General features: G+C 50.6%; 3 protein-coding genes across 3 annotated transcripts; 1 reads left to right on the forward strand and 2 right to left on the reverse strand.

Annotated features, from left to right (window-relative positions):
• Positions 1–532: 532 nt before the first annotated feature.
• On the reverse strand, positions 533–3,691 carry STEHIDRAFT_155256 (uncharacterized protein; the record flags this gene model as incomplete). Its single annotated transcript, XM_007302570.1, has 7 exons — positions 533–604; positions 719–1,039; positions 1,096–1,308; positions 1,789–1,872; positions 1,926–2,109; positions 3,258–3,374; positions 3,432–3,691. The coding sequence occupies 7 exons, from the start codon at positions 3,689–3,691 to the stop codon at positions 533–535; spliced, it is 1,251 nt and encodes a 416-aa protein (XP_007302632.1).
• A 3,731-nt stretch (positions 3,692–7,422) lies between these two features.
• STEHIDRAFT_22047 (uncharacterized protein) lies at positions 7,423–10,125 on the reverse strand (the record flags this gene model as incomplete). Its single annotated transcript, XM_007302200.2, has 4 exons — positions 7,423–7,778; positions 7,916–9,591; positions 9,633–9,940; positions 10,015–10,125. Coding segments are annotated over 4 exons (2,451 nt in total), but the record flags the coding sequence as incomplete, so codon positions are not given.
• A 947-nt stretch (positions 10,126–11,072) lies between these two features.
• Positions 11,073–15,827, forward strand: STEHIDRAFT_155258 (uncharacterized protein; the record flags this gene model as incomplete). Its single annotated transcript, XM_007302571.1, has 22 exons — positions 11,073–11,247; positions 11,310–11,438; positions 11,494–11,550; positions 11,621–11,686; positions 11,755–11,939; positions 12,000–12,384; positions 12,468–12,557; positions 12,620–12,691; positions 12,754–12,813; positions 12,877–13,611; positions 13,655–13,797; positions 13,848–13,922; positions 13,999–14,011; positions 14,065–14,088; positions 14,155–14,346; positions 14,400–14,434; positions 14,492–14,545; positions 14,615–14,944; positions 15,005–15,169; positions 15,238–15,432; positions 15,497–15,669; positions 15,728–15,827. 22 exons carry the CDS (start codon positions 11,073–11,075, stop codon positions 15,825–15,827), a joined length of 3,453 nt encoding a protein of 1,150 aa, XP_007302633.1.
• Between the last annotated feature and the right edge of the window lie 1,754 nt (positions 15,828–17,581).

Here is a 17,581-nt window from a genome sequence, read left to right on the forward strand (position 1 = left end):
CAACAAATTCCCCGTCGGCGCACTTCTCATCACAAAGCTTGCAGTATGTCATATTTTACCCAATCTAATCTATTCTATTTTCTGATTTGAGGAGTATAGGTAACCCGGGTCTGTTCAATGTATAAGACCGGTATCAAGGTGAAGAATGCATCAAATTTTGGTGCAAACTATGGAGAACGGGCTGTTGGTAACTACAATAGTAAGCCCATTCAGGACTTGCTGAAGGATTCAAAGCGGTGTGATGGGATACTGAGCAAGGTGAATGAGTTCATGAAGGAGGAGAAGCGTGCAGATGTGAAGGAGGAAGAGGAGGATATGATTTATGAGGACATCGTTGATCGTAGTAGCCCTCCGCCACGTGATGACCCTTAATTATTCCTAGCTAGAATATAGATACCTGTCATTGTCAATAGAAATGCATCAAAATGGTGCATGTTAGCTTCCTTGACCCCCAATTGACATTCTAAAGTGGCCATCTACCTGGAGCGCTCTGAACTTACCCGGTACTTACTGACTTCACACTTATTCGGACTTAGATGGACTTAGCACCCTTGATAAGTCTGAATAAGTCCGTTTGATGAAGTTCTGATGCTTTACCGGTGAGCTACATGGTTGTCATGTAGAAAGTGGACTCCCTGTAGCATGGCGGGACGACAATGAAGGGGGGAACTATTAGGACACAGACCGGTGATCATAGACGAACAAAAGAAGAGCGTACCTCGAGCATCTGCGTCAGCATAGCCATAACTTCACCAACAGTATGAAATGAAGGGCTGTTCCATGGCCTGAGCAAGGGAAAGACGAGCACTTCTACATCCTCTCGCCTCGCAAGTGACGACTCATCGTCGAGCGTTCCCATTTCCGGCACGCTCAAAACGTCTAGTAGCTTCACTGAATGGTTGCGAGGGTCTGAAGCGAGAGGTTCCGTGTTAACGTAACGAGTAAGTTCCAATTCATGAGAACCTTTGGACGCGCTCATGGGTTTCATTATGACAGGCGCTCCATCTGAAGTCCTGATGGCGTCGAACATGATATTGGCCTGTATGGATCTTGTGAAGAAACGAACAATATATATATTGATACAAGTAGACGTACCCTCACTTGCCCATCCTCTGTTTCTTGGTAAAACTGATTCTTCCCCTTCCACGATGGCACCCAGCCCTCCTGGTATCTGGGTGCGCGAAACATATATCCAGCTTCATCGAAAAAGGCACGACATCGAAGCCAACGACATTCTGCGATGGTGAGCGAGCCAGGACCATCAGTAAAGGCTGTTCGGCGTCCGAAGGCGGCGAGCTCGAGCTCTTCCTGAGACATCTGTCAATGTTGTATGTAGGATTTCCTGTCAGGTTGAGTGGCCATGACAACGATAAGACGAATTGGAGTTGAACCTTGAATATCGGGCCGGTAGTAACGTCAACTTTCATGATTGCAAATACATACAAATAACGCATACTTGTGGGCGAAGTTTCAAGGTCACTCGAATTTCAAACAAAGCATATCGTAAGCAGAGATATCGACAGATAGCAAGTTGGAGAGCCTGAGTAACATGATATGGACGAGTGTTAGAAAGCGAACAGCAGAGCAATTACTATAGAATGTGAAACCGCAACACTGTCAAGGGTCGGGAATGGCTGTTTTATGGGTAACTATCTGGCCGGCAGTCTGCAGGACATGAGGCAGAAACCTGATAGTACGAGCAATTGTCCATTCACTGCGATCAATTATACGAGACCGAAGTCTCCACCAGCTGAGTGAGTCCCTGATTATCTGGAAGCGTGAAACAACCTCGTCAATCTTGGGTCGTTTAGCCGGGTCGGCCTGAACCATGTCATTGACCAAGGCCTCCATGAAGCCGAAGCCGATACAGCGCTGGCATAGGGTCAATCACGCGTAAGGGTGCGAGAGAAAGCGAAGACACTAACCTGGACGAAGTACAGGCGTATGAGATTGCCCAGATAATAAACGTCCGTAGCGAACGGGTCGCTCGGGACCTGATACTTATCGCCTCGGTGTTCGGGGACCGAATGGTCTCCACCGGCTTTCGGGAGCTGGAGGACGGGGAGATTCTCGTAGTGAAGTGAGTGTCCGAAGTCGATCCAATAATATCTGGGTGGGCCATCAGCAAATTCACCCGCGCCTAAATCCTGCCTAAATCGGAAGTCGCGTCGTTCCGGTGGCGCTCGCCTAAGCGCTGCCTAAGAGCTGCCTAAATCCACCTAGCCGCAGCTCGACCCCAAATGCGACTCCTGAGCTCTGTTGACTTTTCTTTTTTTTGCTCCGGTATTGTCTATTACACACCTCATATGGTCCATTTAAGATACTACATTGGTACTACCTCCTAGTGGCCTGCTATGCTAAAAGTAGGCAAGGATACAGGAAAGCCTGTGAGACATCATGATGGGGAAATAGATACAGTAAACCGACGAAGTAGTTGTGTAAAGTATACAACTCGTGATGGAAATGCCTCCGAAGGAGAACGCAGGTCGCCGAGCACGAAAATTATGTACCAGGAGAGAAGAAGCCACGATCAAACTACACCATGATAAAAGTACACGGGCCCCAGTCTGATCGTGACTCGATCGTACGGAGTGCGGGAGTGTGGCAGTGGGGTGGCCGACGAATCGGGAGAGGTGGAAGTCGAGTGGGACGGCGGGTGATATCGCCAGGGAAAACCTCGTGCACTGGTCAGCGGCGATGCTGATTCCGGCTTGGGCGGCAGCATGCGATAACCCAATGAAGCTATCGCCATCGAGAAGCTAGCACTGGGGCTGGTGAGGGTGAAGGCGCGGATCGTGGGAGGACAGTGTGAGGGTAGGCGCGTGTCGATGGAGGGTGTATGCGATGAAGTGGTCGAGATAGGAACAGAGTATCGATAAGGGAGCCGCAGAGAACTGGTGAGACCTCTTTCGAGTACGGCACGTGTACTAGGCGGCGGCGGTTGGAGTTGACGAATGCTAAGCAAGCCGGTGGTGGTGGGTTAAGTTGCCTTCGAAGACGACGGACGGGAGGCGTCAGCGACCGTGTGTAGCCAGATCCGGGCCGCGAGTTGTAGTGGTGCGAATTCGTGTCGTCGCACGAGATGAATTCTATAGAAGCTAGTCACGAAACCTTTATCGGGCGGGCAAAAGAGAAGATGCACTCTGGGCCTGGATGAGAAGGGAAATGAGAAGTTGGCGTTGATGGTCGGACGGGTGGGTGGGTAAGTGGAGCCGCCGGCTGTGAGCAGGTAAGAGAGGCTACCGGAGGTCACGGACGAGCTGCCGCTGTTGGTGGGCGAGAAGGACCAGGAGTTCTGCTCGGCGTAGGGGTATTGAGACGGGTTGGCTATCAAGTCGCGAGTCGGAGGAGGGGACGGTGAGCGGTGGCAGAGCCTGATGAGAGCAATTGTTCGGGGCCAAAACGTTTTCTGGCTGCGCGAGTGGGTCTACGAGCCGGGAGTAGAAAAGCCCCGATTATGACCGGCCTTGTAGGGCTGGCTCATGTCGACGGAGGGGCTCAGGAGAGGGACGCCTGAGTCGAGGCCAGTGGTCGAGCAGGGAGCAGCGTTGAGGTATGTTGTTCTTCTACGCGCTTTCTCGGGTCTGGGAGCGCCATGGCCGGGGCCGGAGGTGCCGGGGGTGGAGGTGGCGGCAGCGGCAGCAGAAGGAGGAGCAGAACTTGGAGGCTTAGGATTCGAAGCCCTCGACATCGCCTCCTTCCTTTTCTGAGACTCCCTCTATCTGTCTTTGAACCGTTCCTCACGCGCACGGAAAACCGCTTCTTCTGGATCTTCGTTTGACAGGAGCGGGCGCTGGAGGAGTGGGTGCAGCGAGAGGCGTAGGTGCGACAGGAGAAGGCGTCGGAGCCCCACGATTAACGAGCGTGCTTTTCGTCGGTGGCGATGGCACCGGAACCCTCGGCTTAGGTCGGAGGAGCCACCTTCTCAACCGCACTCGCACTCACAGACGTCGTCGGTGCAGGAGGTGCTGCGGATCAAGGAGACCTGCCCTCCTTGACCGCCTTCTCGCCCTCCAACCTCGCCCTCTTTTCCGTCCCTCCAACGTCGCCCTCCTTTCCGTCCCACTCTTCTTCGCCCCTTTCTCCGCCCCTTTCGCCTTCTCCTGCGCCTCCCTCCTTTCACTGACCAACCTATCCTCCACACTCGGTGAGCACTCGGCGTTGGGAACGGGGACGTCAAGAACGGCTATGCGTTCTTCTATACGCCGTTGAGTTTCGGCGCGGATGAAGGCCTTACGTTCTTCGAGGATATGGCTTCGTTGGAGGGTGCGGTAGAACGGAGAGGTGGAGCGGAGGAAGGGGCGGGTGGGGCGGGAGGATGTTTGGAGACTGAGGAGAGGGAGGGAGCGGGAAAGGCTGGGGGTGGGGAACGGATCGAGGAGAGGAGAGGTCACGGTCACGATCATGGTGCTTGTCGTATCCATGGTCGCGGTCGTAGGGAGTCTCTGTCCCTGTCCTGTCCCGCTCATAGTGATCGTACCGCGACCTATCCTCATTCCTCGAGGATGACGAATAGCTCGATAATCCCTATCCCTGTCCCTGTTCTGATCATCATACCTCCCGTGCAATACCGCTCTCGGAGAGCGTGTAATTTGCGGTCGCCGTGGTGAAGCCGTCGGGATGGTCGACATTGGTAAAGCTGCTAAAAGTGTCTAAAGGCGCAAATGGTTGAGCTTGCTTATTGAGAAGAAGGTAAAGGTAGAAGACGTACCGTTAGATACCGAGTTGGCATCAACCCGCAATAACAGACGGCTTTCGTCGAAGTCCCATCCGAGATCTCCGCCACGGGCTTACAATTCCCACTCTGTGTCTCCGACGCACACCTCCCATCACCCTCCGACTAATCTGCATCATAAGTCTGTACATATCGCCTGTGGTTCTGGCAGAAGTTCGTGGGCTTGTAGCACAGGAGTACGGCCGACTTCACGTCGTATGGGATGTCGAACTGGATGATGCACTGCTGTCGATTGCTGACGTCTGTCTGGCTCGAGTGGTGGAGGAAGCATATCATGGTGCGGAGTTAGGCTGCTCGCCAGGTCTGAGGCGCTGGGGCGGTAGGCATTTTGAGAAACGGTGACGGTGTGATTCGTGATGGCGTCCTGGAGATCTGTGAAAATTCCGCGAACGGGGCCACACTGTGTAGTGTCAATGATGACATCTGAGGTTGCAATAGAATGGGAAGCGCACCAAACCACTGCCCCAGATGAGAAGGCCTCCTAGAGGCGCGGAGAGGATGTCGATGATGAAAAACGTCGGAAGGATGGTTCGTGGTGTGAGGATAGTCTGGTGGGCCTTCAGTCATTGTTTAGATATGCTGGTGATATCTCTCTGCCGCCGACAGTACTGACGAGGAATCTCATCTCAGCACGGAGATGATTAGAGGAAGCAATATGATGGAGCATACCTCAACGCTAAGTAGACTCTGACGAGACGACGAGACGAGAGGCAAGCTGTCCCATAAGCGACTAGATGACTGGGAAATATTTAGTGAATATCTCAAGATACCAGTTGGACCAAATATAAAAATAACTTCCACACCGTGACGACTGCGTTGAGACGCGTGCCAGTCACGATGAGGAAGGCCGTTTGGACTGATGGTGTAGGCTCAAGAGGTAAATTTCAAGAAAGAACGAACCCTAAGAAATGCAGAAATAGTGGAAAATGGTATGAAAAACCCAAGGCTGCGAAACGTGCCGTTCATATGCGCGCTAAAGCAGAAATGACTCCGGCCTTCCATAAGAGAAATTGTGCACCTCAATGTTATTATAAACGTATGGCTCTTTGATGTCGTGGCCGACTCTTCAGGCAGGTGAACGGCGCCGAAAGATGATCCGACGGTGACGTTCGATGCTCAACGTTGAAGGTGGTGCATGGTGAAAGCCGGCTCTTGCGGTATGAAAGCTCGCCTGAGGTTTGTAGAAGGTGTATCCGAGTAATTACAGGACGTCCTCATCGTGATTAGGAGCGTCCGTATATGCCTCGGGTGGACGGATGCCGGTAACATGAAAGCCTGAGGGCGAGCTCGTCGTCGAAATGGAGTCGGAGACGCCGACACTTGCACGACGTGGCGATGCGTGGGATCCCGTGACCAAACGCGCCAACGCGCTCCTACGCGCTCTGTTGACTGCACTCTTTTGATCTCCGACTCATTACGCTGTATTTAAGTCGCGACGCGCTCTCAACCTTCAACTCACCCATATTCTCTTGGGAATCCGCCTCGCCGACGTGGCGACCTCCGGAGCAGGGTGGATTCTCTTTCTTAGACTGCTGCTCGACGCTCAGCTGTGGGATGGCCAGCCAACACTCTCCTTGTCTTCGAGTTCGTGGGCTGTCGGCGAGAGAGAATATCTGTAGATTCTCTTGCAACCGTACTTTTCTCTCACCCGCCATTTACCAGCTCTGATCATATTTTATATCACAGATGTTCACAATATCTACATTCATTTCACCGTCTAACCCCGCTAGTAAGGCCACATCTTACATTGGCTTGGTGCTCATCGTTCGACCTACGTTGTCGAGGACGAATGGCGTGATCTATCCGTCTGAAGGTTGTTCTTATGCTCTCATGGTGCGCTCTTCGTCTTTCGCTCTTCGCAACATTGCCCTGTGTTCGCGGTTTGTTGTATTTCCACTTTTCATTCTTTCCACTGTCCCTCTCGCAGGTCCTACTCCACTGCATCCAGCAAAGTATGACACTCCTTTACGTTTCTAGCTAGCCCCTCCGTCGGTTTCAAATTCTTTTGACTGATTCTGACGCTCCCTCGGAGGAGGAATCTACTGCGGGACAAACCTCGAGGTCCGGGACCCGCGATCGCAAGTCGCCTGCGCGGACTACCAAGAGCGACGGGATACCTCCCGAGAAGGTGATCAAGGAGACTGCGATGACATCTCGAGGAGGACTTTTAGGAGGTCGTCAGCGATGACGATAGCTGCTCCGAAGACGGAGACCGCAGAATTGCCAGACATGTAAGTGTTTCCTCGTCTTTTTCCTCTTCTATTTTCTTTTGCTTTGAGTTATCGGTGATCTCAAGTATAGTGCCACTGTCGTTGTGACCCCCGAGCAGCGGAAATGTCCCGCCAACGCCATCGCTCAACATGCCGCTCGGTCGAAGATACATTCTAAGAACTACTATCTCTACTACCTACGTCTCGAAGAGTTGTGGGTGCTCTTAGCTCTGCGACTGCCACTTTTTCTGTCGACTTCTACGTCGACTTCTGTTATGTATAGATGTATAAGCTCGCAATGATGGGCAATTGCAATTGTGCGTGCCCCGGCCCAAGGAAGGAAGCTGGCGAAGTGCAAGTCACCGTTATGATAAGTATTTCGTTCGAATCATAGGCCGATGTCATATGTGATAGTTCTACTGTGATAAATATGGATAAGTTATGCCTAAAACTCTGAGACATGGTGCTCGTGGAAGCTCAATAGAGTGTGATGTACATTCGACGATTAGAAAACGGATTCGAAAAGAAGAAGTGGCTCTTGTCGAGAACATTAGATGGAGTCCAATCACGAGGTACAGTAGGTCCAAAGCTGGGGTATAGATGTACACTACTCTTGAGTTGATCAATGGGCATGATGACGGCGTGACGTTGGCCGTTGCGGATGGTGCGAGTTAGGCGGTACATGTCGTGGTTGGGATCGGTGTGGTCAGGGAAGCGGGAGAACCATTCAATGTACGCAAGGTGGGCAGGAGGGTGAGTGCCGGGACGAAATGTGGCTTTTACCATCTTTTTCGGAAGGGTAAAGATGACGCGAACCTGAGCAACGCGATATCCTGCATAGTCCAAAAGTGTCAACCTCGCGGTGCCTTGTGTGGAAACGGATGAAAATTCGTGAAATGGAGGTGAGGGGATGAAGAACGGTCTCACGTCGACCAACGATGACGCGTAGGAAGGATTATGATAGACATACCGGCCACACCAGACTCCTCCCCTTCCCCCGCTTCATCCACCAAAGCTGTATCAAAGCGACCTTCGACCTTTCGATGTTGTGTGTCCCTATACAAAGGACGTGCATGTATTGTGTCCAGAATCTCAGCCTCGTCGTCGAAGCCCTGTGGATCACGATGCCAGAACTTGACTCGATGGAAGACGGGCACACCGGAGCAGCGAACATGCTGCGACTTGGCACGATGAGAGATTTGTTGCGGAGTAAGGCTTGGATTATTGAGCTCGACGATGAAGCGAGCTAGCGCAGATTCGAATTGGGTGGCGCCGTAGTACGTAGCGAGTGCCTGGAAAGAGACGGCTTTGGCATTTGGGTAGCGTGCAACGTGCGGAAGGAGAGGTCGAGGGATCTGCGGAGGCTGGACAGAGACAAGAGGAATAGCATCCTGGCGTTGCTGAGACCGAGCAATGCGCCACTGAATGAAACGCTCATGTTCCATCATCTTCTCTCGACGCTCGAGCCACAGCGTCATCTGTGGAAATTCGTCTCTACGGTTGCTGGCATTGTATGCGTTTTTTGCGACGTCGATGTGAAGGCGCTCCGTGTACTGGGTGTCGAAGTTGTCCGCCGTCCCGAATAGCGAAGTCGAAGGAACATAGTGAGACAACTTGTGTAACTTTGGGATCTTCCAGTGAGTCCGGATCCCAAGCTCCTCAAAGATGGCTTTGTTGGCGTGAAATTTGTCTAGGGCGCGTTTCTGCTCGTCGAGGGTGTCCGATGTGTGGGAGGGGTATTGGGCGAGGTACAGAAAATCGAGAAGAGCACGAACCGAACGTACAAGACGGGCAGGAGAGCGACCGCCAGGAAGAGGTAAGCCAACGATGACGCCCAGAATAACACGGCAAATGTCCTTGTGTTCCTGGCCTGAAATCTTGGAGAGGTTCGAAACACCATTCTTGAAAAATCGCAGGCTATGGTTGGGCGACATTCTCCGGAAGCGGGCATCAATCTCGTCCTCCCCGAAGATTCGTCTCAGCCATTTGACGAGGTCACGAATGAGGCCCTGAAGGATCTCGTGCAGAATATCGGGGGAGATGGCAACGAACGGGTTTGAGTAGGCGAGATTCTCCCAGAATGGGTGGGGGACTGGCTTGATGCCGACGTCACTGCAGGCTGCAACGAACTCGTCTGGCCCACGGTCGATGGTGGAAAGGGCGTCCAAGACGTCAGGTAAATTACGTGCTGCATACGTCTGGTTCTCCCCTAGCTCATCGGAGGGAACCGCGCACTTTGGACACTGACCTTTCTTGCAGCAGGTGACGAGGAGTTGCTCTGGATAATCACCGATGAAGACGGCGAAGATGGGGTAGCAACGGCGGGTGACACCGTCTCCACTTGTCAGATCGATTCCGTTGCGAGCTGCTGCCTGAGTTGGAGCAAGAATTTTGCGGACGCAGGCGTGAAAAAGATTGTTGAGTGCTTGGCGGCGAACATTCTTGTTTTTGATGTGAGAGAGTTTGGAAGCGGGGAGGTAACCGACTAGAATGTATGCACGGCGGGAAGGTTTGCGGCGAATTTCTTTCGGGATATTGCCGAGAGTTAGATAGATGGGGTACGCGGCTTTGTTTCGGAAGAGCGTGAGCTGTGTTGTGTCGGAAGAGAAGATCAGTGGCACAACAGTGGCACTCGGAGGAAGGGATCTCTACCACCAAAAGGTGAGCAATGATGGAACCACCAAAACGGAATCATAAGACTCACTTGAGCCTTCCACCACCAGTCACCCGTATTCATCTGGTTATATATGCGAGTCTCCATTGTATCGTCGGTGAAGAGTCGCACGGGTTCTGTGAGTAGCTCTGAAGCGTACTCGGGGTCGCCATAAAGAGCGCGAATGCCATCCATGGCCGAACGATGATAGAATTCGGAGCTCTGGCCATCGACAGTAACGTCCTCCCGAAAGAACCGTGGGCGCCTTGGTGGAAGCTGCTTGTCGATAATGTTGTTCAAGTCTCGTGCAGATTTGTATGATAGTCCGAGTTTCTCATGAACCTGTTAAGAGTCACGGCAGTCAGATATAATCCCAAGATGAACATACTATATAAATAATACTGGAAACAGCATACCCCTTCCATAGAAAGAAGTTCGGTGACCGCTGTGGACCCACAGCCCTGACTCTTTGCCCAGTTTGCAAACTCCCAGTCAAGTTTGGATTTGTATGGTGCATAGAGATTGTTGGGATCGTGTTCGCTGAGACTGTTCTTGTAAGCTTCGTAGGTAGGAGACGGATCATATCCTATAATGGCGCCAGGATTCTTCGCCGTGAGTCGGACAACAACGGGATTGTGCCACACGCCGTTGGACCGGGCGCTGGAGTGGGATGGAGAGTGGGGGTAATCAGTGGGAGAATGAGATGGTGACGGTGATCTCGATGATGGCGGTGTAAAGGAGCGATGTAGGACGAAAAGACTGCCAAGATCCTCTATCGTGTGTGCGGCTGGTTCGTATGTGGCGTCGTCATCTACACCTTCAATGTCTGAATCTGCCTGTAGTTGGCCATCTTCAAATTCTTCTCCATCAGACTCAAAGTCATCCTCCCCATAGTTTCCTCCGTAGAAGTCCTCGACAGGCTGCTCTGAAGCGTCGCCGTCATCCACCGTGTCATCATCAGACGCCATATGGACAGATTGTCCCGATTCGTCGTTGGTGACTATCTTTGACGAGTCTTGCTCATCGCTAGTAGATAGATCGGCAAGATCAAGCTGCTCTGCATATGCCCGACAGGACCGGTTTGTTGTCTGATTGTAATGTCGCTTCAAGCCTGAACGCGAGAAAGCATGCCCACAGGCACCACAGATACAAGGCTTAGCTATTGTTGGACGAACATTCCGACGTGGTCTCCTGGGCGGCATCACAGAGAAAGGCAAGCTCAGCAGAATGTATGAGAGACGTCTATGTAGTAGCTGACACTGTGGTCAAGCAATCTCGATCGTTTCTGCCACTCGACTGAGCCAACAAGTTCCACCTCATGGCCTCGGAGGATGCCGAACCACCACTAGGTAGCGCCACGTCACGACGAACTTCAACTTTCGTCCGTCTCCCACCACCTTTCTTTTCTCTTCTTTCCCAACTGCATTCTTTTTCTCGAAATTTATTTAGTCATCTTCAACTCATAATTCCCTTAATGGCGCCAGCTGCTGGCGCGTCCAAAAGTACTGATGCTCAAGAAATCAAAACCTTGACTCGCGGTCAAAAAGCTGCTCTTACTCGACAGCGGCGCAAGGAAGAACAAGCCGCCGCAGATGCCAAAATCATGGCAACTGTTCTCCCTCCTAGGCAGGCAAGAGCTACTCCTAAGCGTGCGATCTATCTCTTGTTATCCATGCGCTACTACCTGCTGATGACGTGGGTACTGATGCAGCGTGGAAAACACCTGCAACACGGGGTGGGAAGCGGAAACGTTCACAATCACCATCCATCAGGGCAGGGCTAGCCCAAGACGAACAGTCCAAGACAGCTGTCAAAAAGCGCCGCGGTGACGCGGGTTCCGGTGCGTACCTATCACTTCCCCCTCTATCATCTATCACTCACTCAAACATATGCAGGCTCACGAATGGATGCCACCCAAGATCCAGCAGCAGTCCGTCGTCCAGATCGAAAGGGTGAGCTCGAATTGAGATCGTATCTTTAAGAGTTACTCACAGTATTGGTTTTTTGTTTCTCAATTCATAGCCCCACGTCGTCCAGTTATCCCAGACTCGGAGGAGGATAACTCGGACCAGGAGCCTTCTGCACAAGGTTAGCACAAACTACTCAGTCACTTAAGTCCGTACTTTCGTATTAAAGGCTAAATTGTCACTTTGTAGCGCTTAGCAACGAGAACAACAGGGTCAAACTCCCAGGAAAGACTGAAGGCGGAGATGCTGTTTCACCATTCACCACAGACTCGGAAAGTAGCACGGATCGCTCGAAGGATAGTGAGGAAGAATTTGACGACGAAGGGCTGATTTCGAAGGGATCCCAGGCTTTATGGAAGCAGATGCAACAATCGGTGCGTCTAGTTCTTTCTATATATACCTAAAAATCACCGCTGACGTGTACATTCCAATAGACTCCGTTCTTCTGGAAAAATGGGTGGTCCGACGAGGATGATCCAGAGAATGAAGTAGTCGATCCTGTGAAACCCCTACCGCCCATGAACCCTATAACACCTGTACGACAGTATCGTTCGGCATTATCCCGATTCCGCCGTCCGGTGCTACCTGAGTCAGACGGTGGAGATGACGAAGATGACGAAGAAAACCAAGACAACCAAGACGACACAGATCAGGAAGAGCCGCAAGTTGATGGCGAGGGCATGGACGATGATGCGATGGCAGAAGAGGAGCACGGAGGCAAGAATGAGGAGATGGGACGTGAAGAAGATGAGGTTCACCGTGATGGACAGTATGCGGGTCGGCCAGACAAGGGTAAAGGTCGTGAGATCGTCCACCATGGTAAGTTTTTAGAGCTCTCCCCACTCCACGTGCATTCACCGATGCTAACCATCACTACTTTCTGACTGGCCTCCTTGCCTTAGACGAATCATTTCATGACGACGGTTGGCCAGAACATCAACAAGATTATGATGACGATCATGGCATGCCCCGTCCGATGGACGAGGACGAAGGTTAGTGCATTCAGTAGCAAATATTGACATCCACTAACGTCTTTGACATCTATTGCTTTCAGAGATCGCAACTTTTGTTCGTTACGGAGGTGATCCAAGCCGATTTACAAGAAAATCACTCAAAAATCCGGAAGGTAAGCTTCGCATCATGATTATTTCGTCTATGTACCTCTAATAGTAAAGGCACCTTCCATAGTTGACATGTCAGAAGAGTCTGTATCTCTCCCGCACAAGTCTCGGGAACCTATTCAACGTGGTATGTCTGTCTTCCTATCTGTCAGTTTCCGGTTCTTCTCATTACTGATTGTTCATATCCAAGGTGCCACATCTGTTACCTCAATTGCTGGTCCATCCCGACTCCCCACGTCTTCTAACTCTCGCTCCATCCAGCCGACAAAGTCAAAATTGCCGGAAAAGTCGAGGACGATGGTCAAGGGTCAAAATCGAGGCGAAGAAATCACGGAGGATCAAGTGCATTCGACAGAGCAACGAGCGGACGGTCGCACGGGTCGTATGAATCATGGAGATGCTGGTCAAGGTGTTCAGCAGGATTCCAATGGGTATAGTGAGAGTATGGATGAGGATGCACCGCTTCGTCGGGTCAAGGGTCAGGATTATCGTCGTCGGGAGGAGAACGAGGAGCAGAATGAGAGTGAAAGACCCGGACTTGGGACCCGTGTGCGCGGACGTCATCAGAGCAAGGTTATGGAGGATAATCGTGATGATGAGGGCATGATCGACGGTCGTGCGGGCGGCGATGAAGCTGCAGATCGAGATGAATATGGGAATGGTCTTCGTCAGTACAAAGAGAGGCGCCATCAGAACAAGGAAGGGCACGATTCTCGTGGTGATCAGAGCACGGGCAATGACCGCAGTGGTGGTTTGAGGATTGGCCATCACGGTGGTAGAGACAGTAGCCGTCAGGTTGTGGATGTGCGAAGTCTTCACCAGGACGAGGATGAGGAGCGAGGCCTTCGTAGGGGTGGATGGGGTCAGAGCAGTGGCAAGCGTACCGAGGATGGTCGGGTGGGTGAGGGTGTGAGGGATGGTCACAGTGCGTCAGGACACAGAGTTCGTCGGGATGAGAATGTGTACAGGTCTCATCAAGATGAGGCAGGACAACGGAGTCGTTATGAGGATGGGCGAGTCCGACACCGTGGCCAGAGTGGTCGAATCGACCGTGAAGATGTGGATGCAAGGAATAATCATCACGGTAATAGGCAGAGCGGTGGGCGAGATGGTACGCATGTATTCTGTTTGTACATGGGTAATTTGCTTATTGAGATTTAGGTGCAGATGTGCAGGATCAACGTCGAGGGAAGGCTCCACACGATGGCCATCGGAATGGAAAAGGCCCCGTCCATGGTACGTTCTCACTATCGTGATCTCCTCTTGTACGTTTGCTGATAGTGCATTGATCTCTTTAGCTCTGCAAATACAGAAGAACGAGACAGGTAAGTCCATCTTGTATTATGCTGTGTATGCATATTATTAATCACAGCTATAGGCCACTCTGCTAGGACAAAGAAGGGTACGTTCCGCCGATATATAGGCCTTTCTAATCTATACTTACCGATCTTCCATTTAGTATCCATAGATCCTCGGTCTAGGACGATCCATGAAGAGCACAATCCAGGTTCAAGACCCCAAGATTCTCGTCGTTCGACGTCAGCAAATGTCCGAAACCACTCACCGCCACCTACAGCCTTTCAAAGGCATTCATCCAAGCACTCTCACGCCGCGGAGCCTCTGCCGTCGAAGCAAATAGCCAAAAACTACGCTCCGTCTGGTTTGTACTGTTCTTCCTTTGCTCGTCCTCTATCTGATGTTCTTGTACGTCAGTGACCAACCCTCGCCAAGCTACCTCACACTCTAGGGTAAGTGTCTACGCTAAAATAGTACTTATATACATTATTGACCTATTGTCATGCCAGGGCGAGAGTATCTCCATGTCCGATATCTCCTCCGATTCTTCTGAGGCTACCCAGGTCTGTTTGCTCCTTTATCAAATTTATAGACGTGTCATTTTGACTATTCACGAGACCTATGATTTCAAGGACATGGTTCAGGGATCAAGTGGACAGATGTGGCCACACTACACCGTCCTTCACTCATCTCCTCAGGGGAAGAAGATGGCAATTCGGAAGCAGACACCCCATGTCCGTAAGGTTCTACAGAAGGTAATCACGATGACGATGCCCGAGATCATGTGCTGGACGACCGCGTATCCGGGCGTCAAGATTCCTGGGATTCAATCTATGTCTACTCGCCTGCGCCTTGTTCGCCGCGCTATTCGCAGAGCCTCTATCTTCCCCGGTGTTAATCTGCCTCTCATCTCTGACCGTGCAGCAGCCGAAGATGACTATTGCGAGGCGTTGGCCGAGATTGTGAGTGGTTTGTCCTCGATTTCTCGAACACACATGTATACTCTCATCTTGTGATTGTAGCCCATCGCCCGGATTGGTACATTCCGCAAGTTCATCAAGGATGCTTGTGCGCTATATGTGCACCTGTATGACTTCAAGGACTTATCGGAGTCGGACATTGCCCTTCATGTTCAAGGGCTTATCGGCACACCGAATAAGGAGAAGTATATATTTCCACTCGTAGATGTTTGTCTATCTCCTCCCGTTATGTCGCTCTATGTCAAATCATCACAACTTGACAATTTCTGTTTTAGGGAGACGAGAACCATTTCGATCAGGATCAACCTTTCTGTGCTCGTCCGCTTATTGCAGCGGCGAATCACTGCTTCTTTGGCCCTTACGCGTTCGTGATCTTTCCGACAGAATTCTACAATTCCAGCTATGACGAAGGACCGGCATCTCTCGAGCCTGAACTTCCAGCATCTATGGTTTGCCTACTTGCAACTGCGGTCTGCTCACTTCGTTTCGACTTCACGATCTGCTTCAACTCAGCTGATTGTGCTTGCTATGTAGATGCATAACTGTCTGGACGAGATGGCCGATGGATTCCGTACCTCAATCAACTTCGACTCTGATAAGTATAGCCAGAGGGTGTATGCTACGCACATGGCTACGCTCAAGAACATCAAGTCTAGCTCTCGGGAACGCTACCATATGCTGATGGCCTATCTCTATGAGGAGGCACGGTACGGTCAAGTTGTTTTTATATATCTATCAATGTGATCTTCTGATTATACCTAACAGTGATTATTCTCCATCTTCTAACCCGCAAGGTGGGAAGCCGAATACATATGTGGATGTAGGCACAGTTGGTACAGGGCTCCAACTTCGCTCACGAAAGTGAACTTCATGTCTACTTCCTCCTGGATCACTCACCAGTTTCTGTATTCATACACTCTTTCCTTTGCCTTGGGTATTTACTCTGTTCATGCTTCTTGTGCGCTCTGTTCTTTATCCCTCCATACTTCATTATTCTACGCTTTTTTCCAATACTTTCTGTCTTATGCTTTGATGCTGGCTCTATCCTTGCTTTGATTCATCATCGCCCGCCGTCTTCCTGCTTTGCTCCTTGTTTTGTCCCTGCTCTATCCCACTGTTAGTGACATCTTAACTTTTACAATACCTTGATCTTCTCAGTACTACCATTCTGCTGCTCTGCTCACCATGATACTTCCTACTTCCATATACTTACTTTCTTCCTATCATTAATCTATGCTGTCCCTCATTTTCTATGGATATGAATGCTTACTATACCTTGCAATAAGATCTAATGGACATTCTTATCATCCTAGAGGAACTCATGGGCAGAAATTACTGTCCTATTCTTAGTCTGTTTGAGTCTAATACTGCCATTTTATATCAAACAGTGACCAGATAGTCTAACATAGGATATTATAAGAGACCAATAGGGCTTATTATATTGGATTTGGTGCCTATGGGGATCCTAGTAAGCTCTTAATAGGCACCAATAGGGACATTTAGGAGGCTATAGGCAGCTATAGGCAGCCACGGGCGCAAACATATTTTGGGACATAGCTTAAATACACCTAAGCCTATGAGTGCCTATAGGTGCCTATAGGGTGCTATAGGCACCTATTGGTAGCCTTTAGGTAGGGGGTTTTTTCCTGATGGCGTTGGGTCCGAGAGAAATGTCGTGCACGCCCTTTCCAGTCACGTTGCATATACTGCAAAACAGGATGAAAGGGTTTGGGATACATAGAGGAGGCGTCCATCATGATGTTGTTGTAGGTACAATCCCTGGCTCAATGTGAGCCACACCTCGCATCTATTATACCATGTACTTACCTGTGGGCTATCTTATGCTCATGCATCACTTGAATGCCCTAAGTAAGCGTCAATGGAAGGTTACTGAACGATGAGAGGCAGGGTCGCATACATTGAGCATCTGAGTGAAGAACGCGACTACTTCGCCGTACGTCTCGAACCAGGGATCGTCAAATGGTCTCAACAACGGCATCACCAACAGAGTGCAAGGGCCATCTCTTTCCGTCTCTGGTACTTCCAGCACGTCCAAGGCTGGTACTGCATTGTTACGAACATCGGACCTCAAACGCTCCCCGTTCAGGTACTGAACAATCTTGGTTTCTTCGAAATTGTCGCCAGGAATCACCCTCTTGATGGCGACAACATCAGAACTTCATCAAACGGACTTATTCAGACTTATCAAGGGTGCTAAGTCCATCTAAGTCCGAATAAGTGTGAAGTCAGTAAGTACCGGGTAAGTTCAGAGCGCTCCAGGTAGATGGCCACTTTAGAATGTCAATTGGGGGTCAAGGAAGCTAACATGCACCATTTTGATGCATTTCTATTGACAATGACAGGTATCTATATTCTAGCTAGGAATAATTAAGGGTCATCACGTGGCGGAGGGCTACTACGATCAACGATGTCCTCATAAATCATATCCTCCTCTTCCTCCTTCACATCTGCACGCTTCTCCTCCTTCATGAACTCATTCACCTTGCTCAGTATCCCATCACACCGCTTTGAATCCTTCAGCAAGTCCTGAATGGGCTTACTATTGTAGTTACCAACAGCCCGTTCTCCATAGTTTGCACCAAAATTTGATGCATTCTT

This window comes from Stereum hirsutum, assembly GCF_000264905.1.
Source record: "Stereum hirsutum FP-91666 SS1 unplaced genomic scaffold STEHIscaffold_5, whole genome shotgun sequence".
Taxonomy (NCBI): Eukaryota; Fungi; Basidiomycota; class Agaricomycetes; order Russulales; family Stereaceae; genus Stereum; species Stereum hirsutum.